Source organism: Odocoileus virginianus, chromosome 5 (assembly GCF_023699985.2).
Source record: "Odocoileus virginianus isolate 20LAN1187 ecotype Illinois chromosome 5, Ovbor_1.2, whole genome shotgun sequence".
In the NCBI taxonomy this organism is placed as follows: domain Eukaryota; kingdom Metazoa; phylum Chordata; class Mammalia; order Artiodactyla; family Cervidae; genus Odocoileus; species Odocoileus virginianus.
This window is the reverse complement of record NC_069678.1, coordinates 50,562,591-50,581,414: the sequence shown is the minus strand read 5'-3', so window position 1 is coordinate 50,581,414 and position 18,824 is coordinate 50,562,591. Positions and strand designations below refer to the sequence as shown.

Genomic DNA, 18,824 nt, shown 5'->3' with positions numbered 1-18,824 from the left:
TGCCCCAAGCTTCAGCCTTGGATCAAGCTGGATAAACTCTCTTCATCCTTGCTTCTGTATCCCTAAACAGTACTTAGAAAGAATACAGAATCTTACAGTATCAACATCAAAAATATGTAATTTCTAAATTCTAACTGTGGCACAATTGGCAATCTTTTTGATTCTTGCCCAAAAGAATCTTTTCAAAAATTCTTTCTCAAAAATTCATATCTCTCCTTAATCCTGTTAACCTTACCTCTAAGTCTCTCAATTAACCCTTACTTGCTTTGTAGAAATGTAAGGGAATCTGAGGTAAACTCTGGTTGTATTCCACTCTTATAAGGTCACAGTTTCTTGTCATTCTTAATTATTTTTTCCTGACAGGCTTTTCTGACAGGCTTCTCTGTCCATGGACTTTTCTAGGCAAGAATAGTGGAGTGGGTTGCCTTTTCCTACTCCAGGGGATCTTCCCAACCCAGGGATCAAACCCACCTCTCCTGCATCTCCTGCACCTGAGAAACCCATTTTATATAAAGTAATATGTATTTGTTAATCCCATATTCCTAATTTATCCCCACCCTACCCATTCCCCCTTTGATAACCATAAGTTTGTTTTCTATGACTGTGAGTCTGTTTCTGTTTTATAAATAAGTTTATTTATATTATTGTTTAGATTCCACATATAAGTGATGTCATAATATTTGTCTTCCACCGTCTGCCTTAATTTGATTTAGTGTGATAATCCCTAGGTCCATCCATGTTGTGGCAAATGGTAATATTTCATTCTTTTTATGACCAAGTAATATTCCTCAAGGGCTTCCCTGATGGCTCAGTGGTAAAGAATCCACCTGCCAAATGCAGGTGATTTGGGTTCTATCCCTGGGTCTGGAAGAGCCCCTGGACAAGGAAATGCTAACCCACTCCAGTATTCTTGCCCAGGAAATCCCATGGACAGAAGAGCCTAGCGGGCTACAGTCCATGGGGTCACAAAAGAGTTGGACATGACTTAGCAACTAAACAACATCAGTAATATTCCTTAAGTTATTGACTCCTGTCTTTTCTAGGTTCTCACTCCATTAGTGGGCCTTTGTCATGTATTTGTAATTTCTCATCTCCACCAGCCCTTTCTCTCAAACTATAAACCCACTAAAGCATTCTTCAGCTTAGAAAAGAACAAGATTAAAAACAAAAAACAAAATACCTTGTGTTGAATATTCGTCAACACATGTTCAGTTTATCGCTAGCTTTATATATCTGGCAAAAATTCTACATGACAATTAAGAACATTTATGAGGTAACATGAGCTTTCTAGGTTCCAAAGCAAATTCTAGCCAGAATATAAGGGTGTTTAATGCTATCTAATCAGCAATAGCTATATGGAAATATAATCCAGAGGTAAACTGGCCTCCAATACTTTGGCCACCTGATGCGAAGAGCTGACTCATTTGGAAAGACCATGATGCTGGGAAAGATTGAGGGCGGGAGAAGAAGAGAATGACAGAGGATGAGATGGTTGGATGGCATCACTGACTCAATGGACATGAGTTTGGGTAAACTGTGGGAATTGGTGATGGACAGGGAGGCCTGGCATGCTGCAGGTTCATGGGGTTGCAAAGAGTCAGACACAACTGAGCGACTGAATTGAACTGAACTGAACTGATCTGAAACTGGCCTCAAAATTAGTCAAATTTTTTTATGACCTGACAGTGAGAATTACTCCCATTTTCTCAGTCTATTGATAAAAATTCATTTTTGGTTTGAAAAGACTCATTTGTCCCAGTCCAGAGAATGCAAGGGGCTTCCCCAGTGGCTCAGCAGTAAAGAATCCACCTGCAATGCGGGAGCTGCAGGAGGCACAGGTTTGATCTCTGGGTCTGGGCAGGTCTCTCGGAGGAGGGCATGGCAACCCAGTCCAGTATTCTTGCCTGGAGAATCCCATGGACAGAGGAGCGTGGCAGGCTACAGTCCATAGGGTCGCAAAGAGTCGGACACGACAGACGTGACTTAACGCACATGCACCAGAGAAAGCAAACTGCTTTCATTTGGCATGCCTGCGTGATTATACAGATCCATTTTTTAAAGGAACTTCCAAATGAAGAGAACACATCATCAATGGTGACTGAGAAACAGAGTTTTATGTTGCTGGTTTTAGAATTATCTCTTGACATTAACATTTTTATGCACCCCCCTGTTAAGTTTTATGCTTGGATATAATGCCACCATGTAGGAATCAAGGTAAATGCCATATCCCAAATCCACAGAGAGCCAGAGCCAAACCGTGGGTTAGCAAATCTGTCTTTTTATGTGCAGTTACTCATACTGTATGATTTATACACACTGCTTTTGAAAGCTGCATTAACTGAAAGAAGCGGGATTGTGGAGGGGCAAAGAAGTACATATATAGGCTGGCTTGGTTGAACTGTGTTGAATTCTCTTTAGAACAATCTTTACAAGTCTTTGCTCACAGTTAGAGGTCTGCTGAAAGTGACTCAGTGTGGATGAAAACAGCTTGCTTAATCATTCCTGAAACATGGGAAAAATTAAAATACATTTTTTTCTTTGTCAAGCAATAAAAACAATGCCAGATTGTTAATGCCTTTTTTGTACCTTTCACTTGAAAGACCTCAAAAGAACATCAAGGAGAATAAAGGCAAAATCTATTCCCCAATGGCATCATTATACATGTTGAAGCCTCTAAAACTAAAACTCTAAAGACATTCAGGAAGAGTAGAGAAATAAATGACAGCAAACTGAAGAGTGTGTCTCTGGAGCTTTGTTCAACCTGCTTTGTTCAAATTCATTCAAATTGCATGATGAAAAGCAAAGATCTCATTTGTTTCAACATTAAAGTAGGAAATTAGTGAGTGGTGGATTTGCTAATTGTCCTGTAAAGCATTTAAGATGCCAGGAGTGCCCCATTGCTAATATTTTAAATTGCATTCTCATGATTGAAGTGAAAGCAACCCTTAGAGTGGTGTAAAACTATGTTTTTAATAATTTAAGCTGGTTCGATTCAAACATGATTTTGTTCTGAAATATTTATTGAAGCTCCTGTTTTTATTTGAGATGAGCAAGTTTCATTTTAGACTTCAAGACATCAAATGGAAATTCATTTTGAATATGGGGATAAAATAGGGAGATGGATTAGTTCCATCCAGTGTATGTTTCATCCCTGGCTGTGTCTGCTTGCTTCAAAGGATGTGGAATTAGCAGGTTTGGTTAAATTTTAGTTGAGTTTTTAGTGACCTTTTCTAATCCTGACTATTTCATAATTTAATGTCTTGACCTTCGTTTTCCATGGAGCCACCACAGTGATAAATGCAGAGATTTAATAACTAGAACTAGTTGACAGGTGACCTTTCGTACATGGCCATTTCTCTTTGCTGGGGAAACCACACTGTTTTGCAAGTTTTAATTCACAGATTTTAATTATCTATTCTATTGTCTATAAGCCTATTCATGGAGGAAAAAGTAAAGGTTAAATATTTCATTCTTCTTACTGATTAAAATGTAAAGTGCTTGGCAGTTGTCCCAATATATCATTCAAAAAGGATAGGGCAATTTTTCAGTTTCTTACCCAAAGAACAGAGAAGGGAAATTTTCCAGAGTGGTTTGGTTGGTAAGGAGCAGGATGGAAAAAGTGGTTAGGAGAATGAGCGGTCTCATTTGCAGGATGAGGGTGACTCTGTGTGTGTGTGTGTGTGTGTGTGTGTGTGTGTGTGTGTGTAAATTTAGAGAAGAGAAACAGAAAGAAGTCTTTAACTATATGTGTCCTAATTTGAACAGAAAAGTGACTGGACTCAATAAAAGGTGAGACTTCCTGATCAGAGTGAATGACCTGTTAGTTTTGGTCATTTTTTTTTTAACCAGACAAGGATCAATTGGGCATGTCATGGTTAAATGGTTTCTAGAGTCTGCCTGAATAATATTTAGTCACAGGAAAATAAAGCTAATTATTAAAATACCACAGACTCTATTAGAATAGCCACATTGTCCTCTCTTACCTCCATAGTATCAAGGATTCTCTTGCACTTATATTCTTTGGCATTTGTGCAAACAAGAATTCATTTCTGTGCTGAATGCCCATGCTTATGAAAAGTTAAAAATAAAAATCCACATGACTGTAAAATGACCTAAGGATGAGCATAGTACCTAGGCAGTCAGTGTCCTAGAATCTTCATACAGATGGAGAGGGGAGCGATTCAAAGAGTTAGAGGAGGGCCTGGCATCTCAGCTATCTTTGCTACCGAGGGAGTTGAAAGTAGCCACTGTAAGCTTCTAAAGTGAATTTACCTCCAGGAGACTTTGCATGGGGGAGAGGTAGTCCCTTAACCACGGAGACCAGCTTATAAAGGCATCTATCACGGCTTTGTGCTTTCTCAGACGTGGGCTGTAATAATTTAATGTCTCAGAAAGAAACACAATTCACTCCTGTTACAAAAAAGTTTGAAGAGCAAATTGAGTAAAAAATGGGGAGGACAATTTTAAAACTAATAAAATCAGTCATGATTAGTTTATCTTAGACTGAAATTTCAGCCATATTTTAAACTTAAAGATTAAGAAAAAAATCCACATAATTTCTTATGCTTTCATAATGTCATTGCCAGAAAGGAGAGATTATTTCTATCCCCACATAAAACCCTAACACTCCTGAGGAGACTTTCATCAGTTAAGAAACTTTGTCCTCTTCGGGTGAAATTTTTGGCCACCAGCATATTTTAAAGCATTGATTTATGATTTAATGTAGATAGTTTTAATATAATACTGGGTAAGAGTTGACGTGTTTGCCTACATGCTTATTAGGGATAGTGCAAATTCATAATAAATATTTCTTTAATACCTTGCACTTCTTATTAGTGCTATGAGTGCATTTCACAAAAGATAATATGTTCTGTCTTTTTAACCTGAAAGATGTCTAGTACTCACTGGACTTCATGTTCATTTCAATTTCAGTTCAATAATTTTAAGTAAAAACTAACTTTTGAAGAATTTACTATGAGAACTGAATGGAATAATGTAATGAAGTGCTGGGCAGGATGACTGGCCCATACTAGGTATTTAATCATGTTAATGTCAATAAATATAATACTCCATATTTATATGTCTCCATCACACTGTTTCTTGCCTCTCTCATCCTCTTCCTGCATGTCAGATAGGAATCAAATTCTTTTTCAAAAAGGAGACAAATGTCAAGATTTGTTTTAGCAGAGAAAGGACTTGTTTTTCAAGGCAGTACATTAGACCTTTAAAACATTGGGTTGGCTAAAAGGTTCATTCAGGTTTTCATCAGATGTTATGGAAAAACCCAAATGAACTTTTCAGCCAACCAATAGTATATGAATTGACCCTAGTTGATCATAAAACATCCCTGTCTACCTCAGAGCTGTATGCTGAGGTTAAAATTCACACTGATTAAAATCCTAAAATTATTTTAGGATTAATTAACAGAGCCTTGCATGGAACAAGTGCATGGTAAAAATTACTTGGTTGTATCGACTAAAAAAAAAAATAAAGATGTACAGCTTGAGAGTTGTGAGTTAGTTTTGTCTGGGGCAAAATGAAGACTGCAGCCAGGAGGCAGCAGCTCAGATAGCCCCGAGAGATGCTCCAAGCAGCAGTGGGGGAAAGTCAACAGACAAGGTTTTGGTGAAGGGAGGGTTCAGTGCCATAAAGCACTCATTTTACAAAAGGTTTTTGTTACTCATGAGGATCTGATGTCACTGTGAAGGGATTTAGTGCTTCTCTAGATATGAGGAGATACAAGGATTGGGATCATAAAATCTGTTCCGAAAAGCATCCAACTCTAAAGACCTGTCCCACCAGATCCCCTGGAGCACAGAGCTCCTCACTGGGCCCTGAACTCCCTCGGGGATTGTTGAAGGTCAACAGCGATAGCAGCACGGGATTCAATCTCTGTAAGGGCAGATGACAAATGCCTTTGTTGTTCAGTCGTTGGCAATGCTCTTGGTAAGTGCCAATCTGTAGTTGGCAATTGTTTACTAGATACCACTGAATTAACTTCCCCAAGTTGAGTATTTATTACCAGATATGCAGGTATAGAGGTAGTATATTTTGAAAAGGGAGAAAATACCCAAATCAAATAAGGCAAACCTTGGAAACATTGCACATTCAGTTCCAGACCACTGCAATAAAGTGAATATTGCAATAAAGTCACATGAATTTTCTGGTTTCCCAGGGTATATAAAAGTTATGCTTACACTATACTGTAGTCTGTTAGGTGTGCAATAGCCTATGTCTTAAAAAAGTACATACATTAACTTAAAAAATACTCTATGGCTAAAATATACTTATCCATCATTTGACAAAACAGGGTTGCTACAAACCTTCAATTTGTAAAAAAAAAAAAAAAAGAGAAAGAAAGAAAAAAATAAACACAGTATCTATAAAGCTCAATAAAATGAAATGCAGTACAGTAAGATATGCCTGTATAATGTTCCCACCCCCCCAAAAAAAAAAAAATCAGTATCTTAGACTTCAGATGAAAGGAAGCATTTGACATGTGTGAGATTTCTCTTAGGAACACAGCTGCCCAGATGGTCTGCTGAATATTTGTGGTAATCTCAGTTTATAGACACAGCCAAAGCTCAAGCAAAGCATTTGGCTTGATGATGTTTTGAGTGTACGAGAGGGAAAGACAAAGAGGTCAAATTTGTTTTTAATGAAAAGAAACAAAAAATAGGGACAAGTCAACTGAAAAGGAGAGTTCAAAATTATGATAGGGCTTGATAAAGTGGAGTCAGCTAAATCTTTCCAGAGGTCTCAGAAAATCCAGGGCCTGTATCTAGAAAGAAACTGCTTACTGAGGCAGAACTGAGTGAGTGGACACACATGGAATAAATTTTCAAGCAAAAGCCCCAAATCAAATAACATAAATGAGCTCAAGAAACAGCAGGACATTTTAACAAAGAAAGTTGAGATCACAAGATGCAGTGATAAAGCTAATAAAAGGAACTGAGATAACCAGATAAGAGCAGCCCTTGGGTCAAACCATCCATTGGTACCCAGGTGTGTCTTTCTTTTTATCACGGCTTACTGTAGTTTGAAAGTGCCTTCAAACATAAAAATGAGTCCCTTGTGCTTTAACAAGCTCTTCATGTTACCTGAAGCCTCTGATTATGATTAGGAATGTTTCATTCATCTAGTCCTGCACTCCTATTATAGTGTAAAGATGGTTCCTGCAACCACGTGGTAAATAGAACAGTCACCCCCTGCAGCCATGACTCCTGGTACCTCATTCAGGAAGCCAGACAGCTAGGCAGGTCTGAGACCAAGCAGAATGACATAAGGAAGTCTCTTACAACTCTGGCCTTGGTGACAATATGGCCAAGTGAATAGCATAAAAGAAAGGGGCAATTTAAAAATCACCATCTACCCCCAAAGGCATTATATTCATAGCAGCCTGCCCAATTACGTATGTGTCATATAAACAATCGGAGAAGGCAATGGCACCCCACTCCAGTACTCTTGCCTGGAAAACCCCATGGACGGAGGAGTCTGGTGGGCTGCAGTCCATGGGGTCACTAAGAATCGGACACGACTGAGCAGACTTCACTTTCACTTTTCACTTTCATGCATTGGAGAAGGAAATGGCAACCCACTCCAGTGTTCTTGCCTGGAGAATCCCAGGGACAGCAGAGCCTGGTGGATGGCTGTCCACGGGGTCGCATAGAGTTGGACAGGACTGAAGCGACTTAGCAGCAGCATATAAACAAGAGGCCATTGTTCCCAATGTTTGCCCTCAAGTTATTAGTCAGCTGCTGACCTCATATCTGCACAGCTGATATGTTGTCATGAAACAGACTGTGATATCTTAATTGATCACTCTCAGAGGTTACAATTGTCAAGTGAAACCAGCGTGCTGATTCTTATTAGTTAGATGAGCCTTGTTGTAGCAGAGCCAGCTAATTCACTTTAATGACTTGGAAATCCAATGCAAATTGCAGCTTGTTGGGTATTAGAACACCTCCAAAGCTTTTCCTTTATATCTTTCTTTTTTATTTTTTTTAATGTGTGGGGGTGGTACCCCCAAAATGTTTTTAGTATACAGGGAAGCAACTTCTTGGAACACTAAATGGAACCTAACCTCCTGGCACCATATGATATGCATTTTGGTGATAAGTTGGAATGTGTCATGTGACAAATTAAATAAGGCGTTGATTTGTGTGACTGAGTTTGGAGGACTTAGCTAAGTCTAATAGATGTCAGGAAGAACATTGTATTCTTCCTTACAATCTTCCCAAAGATTGTAGGGAACGGGCTTAAATGCACGAGGAAGGGGCTTAAATCAATGCCTGGTTCTACGAGGCATCCCCATGTGCCTCCATTTGCCCTTTGGTGAAGTCTTCACTATGGCACCAACCTAGAAAATCCCATTGCCAAGTGCCCTAATACACTCACCCTCCTTGAGAGGAGCTATTCTGACCTGGTGCCTGGACCACCTTAGTTTAGAAATCTTACTGAAGCAGGAGCGAAGGACAGTCAGTCCCTTTCATAGCAGAATTTTAAGGCACTTCACAATGGACCTTTGTGGGCTGTATAAGTAAGGTTTTTAAAAATTCTTAATTTTGACATGTCAGATAAATAGATTCACTCGCCTATATTGAACCTGTGGGTATGCTGATGTGTTTCTTCCAGATTGCTTTTCTCTTTTAAACTAAATCAGCAATTCTAGATGAATTGAAAAAGTCCTCTTCTTTCTTATGTTCAGGGTCCTAATAAATTCTTTTCTTTAAATTGCTTTCATTTCCTAATTTGACCACTGTATATTTGAAATACTATGGTATTCCAGGGATTTCTGAGGAGTGGGGTTAAATGAAGACAGACATTGAGCCTACTCTTATGGAGTTTACTTTCTAGTGGACAGACATAATTAAATAATAAAATTGTAACACAACTAATACACAGTGTGGAAGGGGCCACTGACCAATAGGCACCAAGAAATCTGGGATCACATATCAGATATAAACGTAGAATCTCACAGAAAGAAAAGAAGAAAGGCATGTATCAGCAAAGTGCATTGTCCCCTTATCACTCACTGTTTGACAGTTCACTCTTCTTTATGTGTTGGGGAATCGTAAAAGGAATTTACAGTCATTCCTCCATACCCGAGGGGGGTTGATTCCAGGACCCCAGTGGATGCCAAAACCTGCAGATGCTCAAATCCCATGCCATGGCCTTTCCATGTGCTCCAGTTCTGCATCCACAGATCCAAGCAAGCCGGATGGTGTGGTATTTTCCATCCACAGAGAGTCGACTGTGTTTGGCTTGCTTGCCAGTATGCTAAGTCGCTTCAGTCGTGTCAAACTCTTGGCAACCCCATGGACTGTATAGCTGGCCAGGCTCCTCTGAGAATCCATGGGATTCTCCAGGCAAGGATGGAGTGTGTTGCCATCTCCCCCTCCAGGGGAGTTTCCTGACCCAGGGATCGAAACCGTCTCTTCTTTCTCCTGCATTGGCAGGGTCATTCTTCACCACTATCGCCACCTGGGAAGGAAAAACAAGCAGAGAAAAAGGGAGAGAGCAGTGGGTTTAGGGTTGGATCTAGATTTGAATCTACCAATGCAACTTTATCACCTGCCAGCCCTGAAAGTTGATACTTCATCTCTATGAGTCTCTGTCACCTCATTGGTTAAAGTATGTGGAATCTAGAAAAATGGTATAAATGAAACTATTTGCAGGGCAGGAATAGAGATGCAGACACAGAGAATGGACATGTGGATACCAGGTGGAGTCAGGGGGAGGGGAGGGTGAGACAAATTGGGAGATTAGGATTGACATATATACGCTATCATGTGTAAAATAGATAAATAGTGGGAACCTCTGGCATAGCACAGGAAACCCAGCTCAATGTTCTGTGATGGCTTATATGGGTGGGACAGTGGGGAGAATAGGGGGAAGGAAGTCCAATAGAAAGGGGATATATGTATAGGTATAGCTGATTCACTTCATTGTACAGCAGAAATTATCACAGCATTGTAAAGCAATTAAACTCCAATAAAAAAAAAATAAAAGGATGGTGGAGACAGTCTGTGTACCTGCCTTCCCTGAGTTCTTAAAAAGAAGCCTTTCCTATCCAACTGGAATAAACAAGAGCACGATGGTTATTTAACCATGGTGATGCAAGGGAATTTTTTAAGAGTCTCTATAATATTTTTGTTAGCCTGAAATTTATCTTCAGTAGTTCTGGGTTTTGAAAATTCAGAATCTCATCATTTGCTGAATTTTTTATATTTTTATCAATCACTACATACATATAAGTAAACTGCAGAATTGATGCCCATATATACTCCTTTTGCATTTCTTTTTTTAGCCACCATCCTTATTAAAGAGAGCAAATCTTTCTGTATTTCCTTATTTCATTTGAAATTACAGTTTTGAATGAAAAGGCATCATATAAAATGGGAAACAAATGACTGCTTTTTCATTGAATTTTAAACCAACACAAGAAAGAGAAATGAAAATTATTTCTTAGCAATCCATATTCAGTTTTTAAATGGAGGCATGCCCCAAGCTTGATATCCTGTGGAGCTAGTGTTGGATTAGTGTAAATATATTTCAGAGATATTCCCACACTCAGCAATGATATACAATATCTGGAATTTCTGTTTTCCCAGAAGAACTTGTTGGGATATGTGGAACTTTCTAATTTACACATTTCTCCCCCACCCCTGCCCTGTTTCTCTTTCTGTTTTTCAGCCTTTGCAACTGGACTGTAATCTTTGTGCCATTGTGTCAAACTCAGGTCAGATGGTCGGCCAGAAGGTGGGGAACGAGATAGATCAGTCATCCTGCATTTGGAGAATGAACAATGCACCCACCAAGGGCTATGAAGAGGATGTTGGCCGCATGACAATGATTCGCGTCGTATCCCATACCAGCGTTCCTCTTTTGCTGAAAAACCCTGATTATTTTTTCAAGGAAGCAAACACTACTATTTATGTTATTTGGGGCCCTTTCCGCAATATGAGGAAAGATGGCAATGGCATTGTGTACAACATGTTGAAAAAGACTGTTGACATCTATCCCAATGCCCAAATTTATGTGACCACAGAGAAGCGCATGAGTTACTGTGATGGAGTGTTTAAGAAGGAAACTGGGAAAGACAGGTGAGTCCTCTGAGAAGTGGCCTTGTTGTCGTTCATGCTAAGTCTTTGCCGAGTTCTTTTGCCAGCTATTAAATGAATGGTTATTTTTCAAACCGGTTGTTACATGTTTTTGACTATTATGATTACTTGATGAGCCAGCAGTGAGGCCTCCTTTGGTCTACCTGCACCAGCCTCTCTCTTCATTTTGACTGGATCGAAGGCCCTCCTCTTCCCTCCCCCCCCCCAAAAAAAAACACTGACTGCTTCCCCAAGGTATCTTTAGGTTTGTTCTTATTTAGTTCAATTTGCCGTTGAGTAAATTGGATATTAGCTGAAAGAAGTCTAAACATTTTTGTCTCAAAATAGAAGTGTTAAGGAACTTTAGGACCTAAACTCCTTTGGAAATTGTGGCAAAAATTTACTGAGACCGCAAAACAGAACAGGCTATTGATTCTGTAATAAGGTTTGCAGAGCTTCTTGCCTGCAAATAGGCCCTGCGCTTGTGAACTTGTGATCACCATAACTTAGCATTTAACATGTTAAGCAGAATATCATGTTGAAATTAAGCGTTACTTAAAATCATTAACAGTGGGTTCTTGACGAGAAATGAGATATATATATACCATTCACTCAATTAGCTAAAAACCAATTTGCATGTTTTTATTACATCTGGTTTTCTGCAGCATTCTGTAAACCACCTTTCCTGAGATCTGCTTGTCTTTCTCTTCTGCTCCTTACTTTTTCTGCTTCCTCCCCACTCCCTCTTCCTCCTCCTCTTCTCCCATATAACTTACTTTTTTTCTTCTTCTTTAGAAAGGTAACCAGTATATGAGAGAGAAGCAGAGTTGTAAATCAGTCTATCTTTTATTTTAGTTCATATATCTAGTGCTGGTAAAGACCTGCTGAGGGAAAAATATTGAAACTGATTGCTAAAGTTGAATTACCACTGAATATTGCTTACTGTGCAATGTCATGGATAAATTGAGCGTTGACTATAATTCCAATATTAACATTCTGATATACAAGGAAGGGTATACATCTCCTCAAGACGTATATCTTTTATCCTTTATTATTATCAAATTTAAGTCTTTAACTGTATTGGGGTATGTGTTTGAGAAGGAGTTTCTAACATCTCTGGATAGAGTTTTAATGCTGGTAATTATTTAAAAAATCTTATGTGGACTAACTCTTCTGTTGCTAATGTAGGTCAAATTTAGTGTTTTCTACTTCTGAGCACCAAAAATACATAGCTTCTAATGAAATGCAAGATAAATAGCCGTTGATATGGCCCCTTACACTTTAGAGTTAGTGAGAAGATTCCCAGTGTTTAGGTTTGAATCAGTGTAGCATAAGTGGTCCAAAGAGCCAGGCAGTAGGGATAAAAGGAGGAGGTATGTGCTTCAAAGAAATATGGTCACCTGTATCATCATTTTATATAAATACGATCATTCTCAAGTGGCTTTGGAAATTTCTGTTTTTTCACTAGCCCAGAGCAATGCAGTTAATTATGTATAGTTGGTTTTTCATTAGTAATAGTTTGCCCTTGGGGTATCACCTAGTCATAACTATAGGCCCTTGAATAATTTAGGGCTATCAGAGAAGAACTCAGCATGCTGTCTGTCCCCATGTGTTTTGCTTGTATCATGTTGGTTTTGCTTTGAGCTTTCAGAGACAGCACTGTTGCAGATCTGTGGGCTGGGCAACAAGTGCTGGGAAAGAATAGCTTTGGGAGGTTCATTTTCCTACTGGCTGTAAGGAGGAAAGCTGTTTATATAGTAGGGAAAAACTCAGTTGTTAATTTTGCAGGTATCATTCATTTCGTAGAGTTACCAAAACAGAAGTATAAAAATCAAGCCAAAATGATTTTATGATACTTTGTAGCTGTTTTCTCCCCCAAATCTAATCCTGTCTAGTGTTTCACTGAATACTGCAACCAGACCAAAGAAGACAATCGAATAACAGAAATGAGCAGAATGGATAGGTTCGGTAAAACCTATTTGAATAACAAAAGGCTGACCAAAATGATCTCAAGGGCTGCTATCTCCATTGTGATTTTAATCTGTGTCCTAAATATAGCTGTGTTGATTTGATTGTTAAAGATTTCCCTTAGTGACCTGATGTTCATTTCCACATTTCAAACAGAGACATTTTTTAACTTTTTATGAAGGGAAATGTCACACTTAGACTAATCCTGTAATGAACTCCTGTGTACCCACAGTTCAGATTGAATATTATTAACTTATAGCCAGTCTTGTTCCATCCATACCTCTATTTGCTTTCTCCTTTCCCAAGGTTTGTTTTGAAGCAAATGCCAGGCATCATATTATTTTCATTCATAAATATTTCAGCATTTATCTCTAAAAGATAGACTCTTAAAAATAAACACTGTGACATTGCCCCACATAAAAATCAGTATACTTTCTTAATAACAATATATATTTAGTCTGCTTTCAAATTTCTCCAATGATCTCATTAATATTTTTAACAGTTATTTGACTCAGGATTATTATTAAGGTCTGTACATGTTCAAATAAGGATTAGCATTAGTCTATACATTATAAATAATTGATATGTTTCCTATATTTCTCTTAATCTAAGGCTTCTTTTCTCTCACTCTCACTTTATTATTGAAAAAAATCTAGTCATTCATCCACGATCTATATTTTGCTGAGTGCCCCTCTATGTTCCTTCTGCTTTGATACCTCTGTACAGTAAGTCCCCTACATATGAATGAGTTCCATCCCAAGAGTGAATCTGTAAGTCTAATTTTTGTTCGTTTAAGTCCAACAAAGTTAACCTAGGTAGCCAACTAACACCTTTGGTTATATAGTACTGTACTCTAATAGGTTTATAATACTTTTTACAGAAATAATACATAAAAAACAAACAAGAAATAAAGAAAATGGTTTTCATCTTAGAGTACCTTGAAAAGTACAGTAGCACCGTACAATAGTTGGCATTTCTTAGCAGTACCAGCCACATCACCATTGCTTTCACCCTTGCTTCTGGACATCCTGGGCTTGAAATAAAGATACTCTACCAGTACTCTATACAGTATTGTGTAACCACTTACAGAGGATACACACACGGCAGTGTATGCCAGACACATGAATAACTTATTTAATTGGACATTCAAACACATGTTCACATCTTTGAAAAGTTTGCAACTTGAAGGTTTCTATGTAGGGGACTTACTGATATTAAGGATTTACTGGATTTGGGTCTAATTTTTTAAAAAAGTTTTTTTAAATCAAGATTCTTAGGTGATACTTCTATCAGAATGAAGACTGTTTTCTCTCTTTTTATGTTAATAGTCATTAATGATCATTGTCTAGATCCAGTAATTCATTAGAATTATGGTGCAAAATGGTGATATTTCATGATTTCTTTTTCACTTATTAGCTGATATACATTATAAACTTGCTGTCATCAACCATTTGGTTACTGTGAGATAGAAGATAGTACAAGTTCTTTCTCTTAATTTTCTAGTTTTAAGACATTGACACCATCATCCTCCAAAAAATGACCAGTAAATTTATTGTTTTCAGTATTTACATATCGACTTAGGTACTTAAACCTATTTGAAATACCTTAATTCATTAAAATTATGTTCTTATGCTTAAATCGTCCTATTTTGAGCTATGGGAATGTCTTCAAATTGGCTTTCGCATCCTTTAGATATGTCTTTAGTAGTTTTGTAAACCAGTCTTGCAAATTCTTTTTTGTTTCCTATTATTATATGATGTTTAAGGCTTTTCTTGTACATATCCTGATGCATGCCAAATCCAGACATTTTTCCCAAAGAACTTTGGTCCTTTTATTGATAGTATTGAAGAGAGCATAATCTTGGCTCTACAGATACTCATAACTACTGGATTGGTCTTTGTTTCTTGGTATTTCCATTAGACTGAACTAGTATATTAACAACATATGCTGTGTATACTGTTTAAAAATAAAATCATTATGAGTTCAAATTGAAACTTCCAATTAAAATTCAGGACTATCAGGTTTTTATTTTACCTCATCTATCTTACATTTGTCTTCTCTCTGCTTTGCTGGCAATCACAGGTTCTAGAAACACCAATGTAAATACTCATGTGCTTTATCCCACAGTATACATACAACACTCTTAGAATTAAGAGTGACACTGCAACCAGAAATATGATTACTGTAAACATTTTAAGATTATTCTGCATCAAAGAAGTTGTTTTAATACAAGCATTTGTGTGAGTCCATGCTCACAAAGTGTGTATTAGTTATATCCTAACAAAAGTTTAAAATTTTTTCTCGTAAGTAAATAAAATTAAGTGGAATACATCATTGCAGGTATGAAGGGGTGAGGAAAAAGGAATATCTGTATAATTTGACTTTTGTGTAAACTATTTGGTTGATTTGCCTGCACTTTCTGGAGGTAAGTGCTAATTTTCATCATCAGGTTTTTAGTGGCAACATTATGTCACCACTATGGTGTATAATTCATAGAGTTAAATAAAAATGTGTCCCTAGTCATTAAAGTGATTCATGATAGGAAAATGATTAAATGGAGTTCTTCAAAGAAATATTTGCCTCTCAGCTTGTTTCTTCAAATTATCAAAATCCTTTTAAAAAATATAAGCCCCCTCCTCCATTTACCATGGGCATCTTTTCATTTTTCCAGTGGTTTTAATTTTTATCTCAAGGAATTTGTTATTGAGAAAACATGAAGTAATAAAAGAAATCTGTACCCTGTTAATTTCTTAGAATGAATTTAGACCAACTCATACACATATTGGAATACTTTTTCAAACCAAATGAAATTTAATTTGCTGTCTTATCAGAATAAAATTATTTGGCCTGTCAATTAGGGTGACCTTGTGGGAAGGACTGAGAGAACAAAAAAAGAGGCTGCTTGCCCTTTCTCTGTTCATTTCTGGGGCTCAGCTTTCTTTGGAATTCTAGGCCCTTTGGGTAGTGGTCACCGTTATATCTTCACTTACCAAATATTTTTTTTCTGGGAAACAACCACCTTCAACAAACCAGGAAACTTTGGAATTAAAGGCCTTGTAGTAAAAATACAGCAGTGGAAAACTCAGCAGTGGCCACAGGACTAGAAAAGGTCAGTTTTCATTCCAATCCCAAAGAAAGGCAATGCCAAAGAATGCTCAAACTAATGCACAATTGCACTCATCTCACACGCTAGTAAAGTAATGTTTAAAATTCTCCAAGCCAGGCTTCAGCCATATGTCAACCGTGAACTTCTAAATGTTCAAGCTGGTTTTAGAAAAGGCAGAGGAACCAGAGATCAAATTGCCAACATCTGGTGGATCATCAAAAAAGCAAGAGAGTTCCAGAAAAACATCTATTTCTGCTTTATTGACTATGCCAAAACCTTTGACTGTGTGGATCACAATAAACTGTGGAAAATCCTGAAAGAGATAGGAATACCAGACCACCTGACCTGCCTCTTGAGAAACCTGTATGCAGGTCAGGAAGCAAGAGTTAGAACTGGACATGGACCAACAGACTGGTTCCAAATAGGAAAAGGAGTACGTCAAGGCTGCATGTTGTCACCCTGTTTACTTAACTTATATGCAGAGTACATCATGAGAAATGCTGGGCTGGAATAAGCACAATCTGGAGTCAAGACTGCTGGGAAAAATATCAATCACCTCAGATATGCAGATGACACCACCCTTATGGCAGAAAGTGAAGAAGAACTAAAGAGCCTCTTGATGAAAGAGGAGAGTGAAAAAGTTGGCTTAAAGCTCAACATTCAGAAAACTAAGATCATGGGATCTGGTCCCATCACTTCATGGCAAATAAATGGGGAAACAGTGGAAACAGTGGGTGATTTTATTTTTCTGGGCTCCAAAATCACTGCAGATGGTGATTGCAGCCATGAAATTAAAAGAGGCTTACTCCTTGGAAGGAAAGTTATGACCAACCTAGACAGCATATTGAAAAGCAGAGACATTACTTTGCCAAAAAAGGTCCATCTAGTCAAGGCTATGGTTTTTCCAGTAGTCATGTATGGATGTGGGTGTTGCACTATAAAGAAAGCTGAGCACCGAAGAATTGATGCTTTTGAACTGTGGTATTGGAGAGGACTCTTGAGAGTCCCTTGGACTGCAAGGAGATCCAACCAGTCCATCCTAAAGGAGATCAGTCCTGGATGTTCATTAGAAGGACTGATGCTGAAGCTGAAACTCCACTACTTTGGCCACCTGATGTGAAGGGTTGACTCATTGGAAAAGACCCTGATGTTGGGAAAGATTGAGGGCAGGAGGTGAACGGAATGACAGAGGATGAGATGGTTGGATGGCATCACCAACTCAATGGACATGGGTTTGGGTGAACTCCGGGAGTTGGTGATGGACAGGGAGGCCTGGAGTGCTGCAGTTCATGGGGTCACAAAGAGTCGGACACAACTGAGCAACTGAACTGAACTGAGTGAAAATAATCTGAACCAAAATGGATCTCTTTTCCCCCTTTGAATGATGGGTGTGCATACATAATACTAGTTTGCTGACATTTACACATTTGCATTAATACATCTTGAGACTGAAATACCCTAGAGGTGCTGTGGGGCTGACACTGGCACATGCTGCTACTTTCAACATTTGAAGAATGGGATTGTGTGCCTGGCCATGTACAGACGCAGAATGAATATTAACTGTCCCGGAGAGGTAGCAGAGCCCGTGTGAGACATTCTGCTTACTTATGGACAGATAGGCAGTTGCAGCTTGCCTCCCACTTTAGTAATACATTAGCAAATGTGGGCATATTATTGAATTAAGTAATAATTGAGAAAGCTATATTTCCTATTAAAACTGCAAAGCTAATTCAGGCCTGATTAAGGGCCCTGAGCTGCCCTAAATAGGTCTTCATTAAGTGGACACAAATGTGGCTCTGCCTTCAGGAATGGATGAAATTAATGAAAGTTAGCAGCAAATAGATCAATGTTTCAAGATGTTACTGCTTCAGGTTCAAAGGATGTGAAGGGAAGGAGTTACTTTTAAAGCATTTAGAAAACAGGATATACAAAAGTCACTTTCAGAAGACACTGTCAAAGTGAGAAACAGATTGGTAAGTATCAACCATGCATGGCTAGCCTTTGTCTGTGTGCTCCATCTATTCCCATTCAATCTTGCAGAGAGAAAAAGAAATCAGCAATGTGTTGTTTTTCCCCATCTGATGTTGGAGATGGTTTTGTCATCCGGTGTGGGTTTTAAGTGCAGCGCAGTGGGTTTTAAGTGCAGCTTCGCTGTTTTAGCCATCAACTAAAAAGATGTACAACTTGAGAGTTGTGAGTTAAGTTTTATTTGGGGCAAAATGAGGACTGCAGGCAGGGAGACAGTACCGCAGATAGCTCTGAGAGATGCTCCAAAGAGGCAGTTGGGGAAGGTCAATATATAAGGTTTTGGTGAAGGAGGAGTTCAGTGCAGTCAAGTGCTTACTTACAAAAGGTTTTCTGCTAGCCACGAGAAGCTAATGTTAGCAAGAAGGGATTTGGTGCTTTTCTAGATATGAAGAGATGCAAGGATTTGGATCATGAAATGAGTTTCTGAAAATATTTAACTACCTAAAGACCATTTCCAACAGAATCCCTGGAGCAGAGTGTCTCACTTCACCCTGAATTACCTCAGGGGGTGTTGAAGGTCAACAGCTGGAGGAGCACGGGGCTCAGTCTCCACAGAGGCAAATGTCCTTGTTGTGGTTGTTCACTGGCAAATGCTCTTGTCAAGAGCCAATTTACAGTTG

At 38.4% G+C, this 18,824-nt stretch overlaps 1 protein-coding gene across 3 annotated transcripts in view; it reads left to right on the top strand.

Annotated features, from left to right (window-relative positions):
- The window catches only part of ST6GALNAC3 (ST6 N-acetylgalactosaminide alpha-2,6-sialyltransferase 3), a 591,798-nt gene that overhangs the window by 340,492 nt on the left and 232,482 nt on the right, over window positions 1-18,824 (top strand). For all 3 annotated transcript variants that reach the window (XM_070467900.1, XM_070467901.1, XM_070467902.1), the window contains exon 3: window positions 10,696-11,105. In XM_070467900.1, the coding sequence (XP_070324001.1) occupies window positions 10,696-11,105 (410 nt within the window). The remainder of the gene's footprint in view (window positions 1-10,695; window positions 11,106-18,824) is intronic.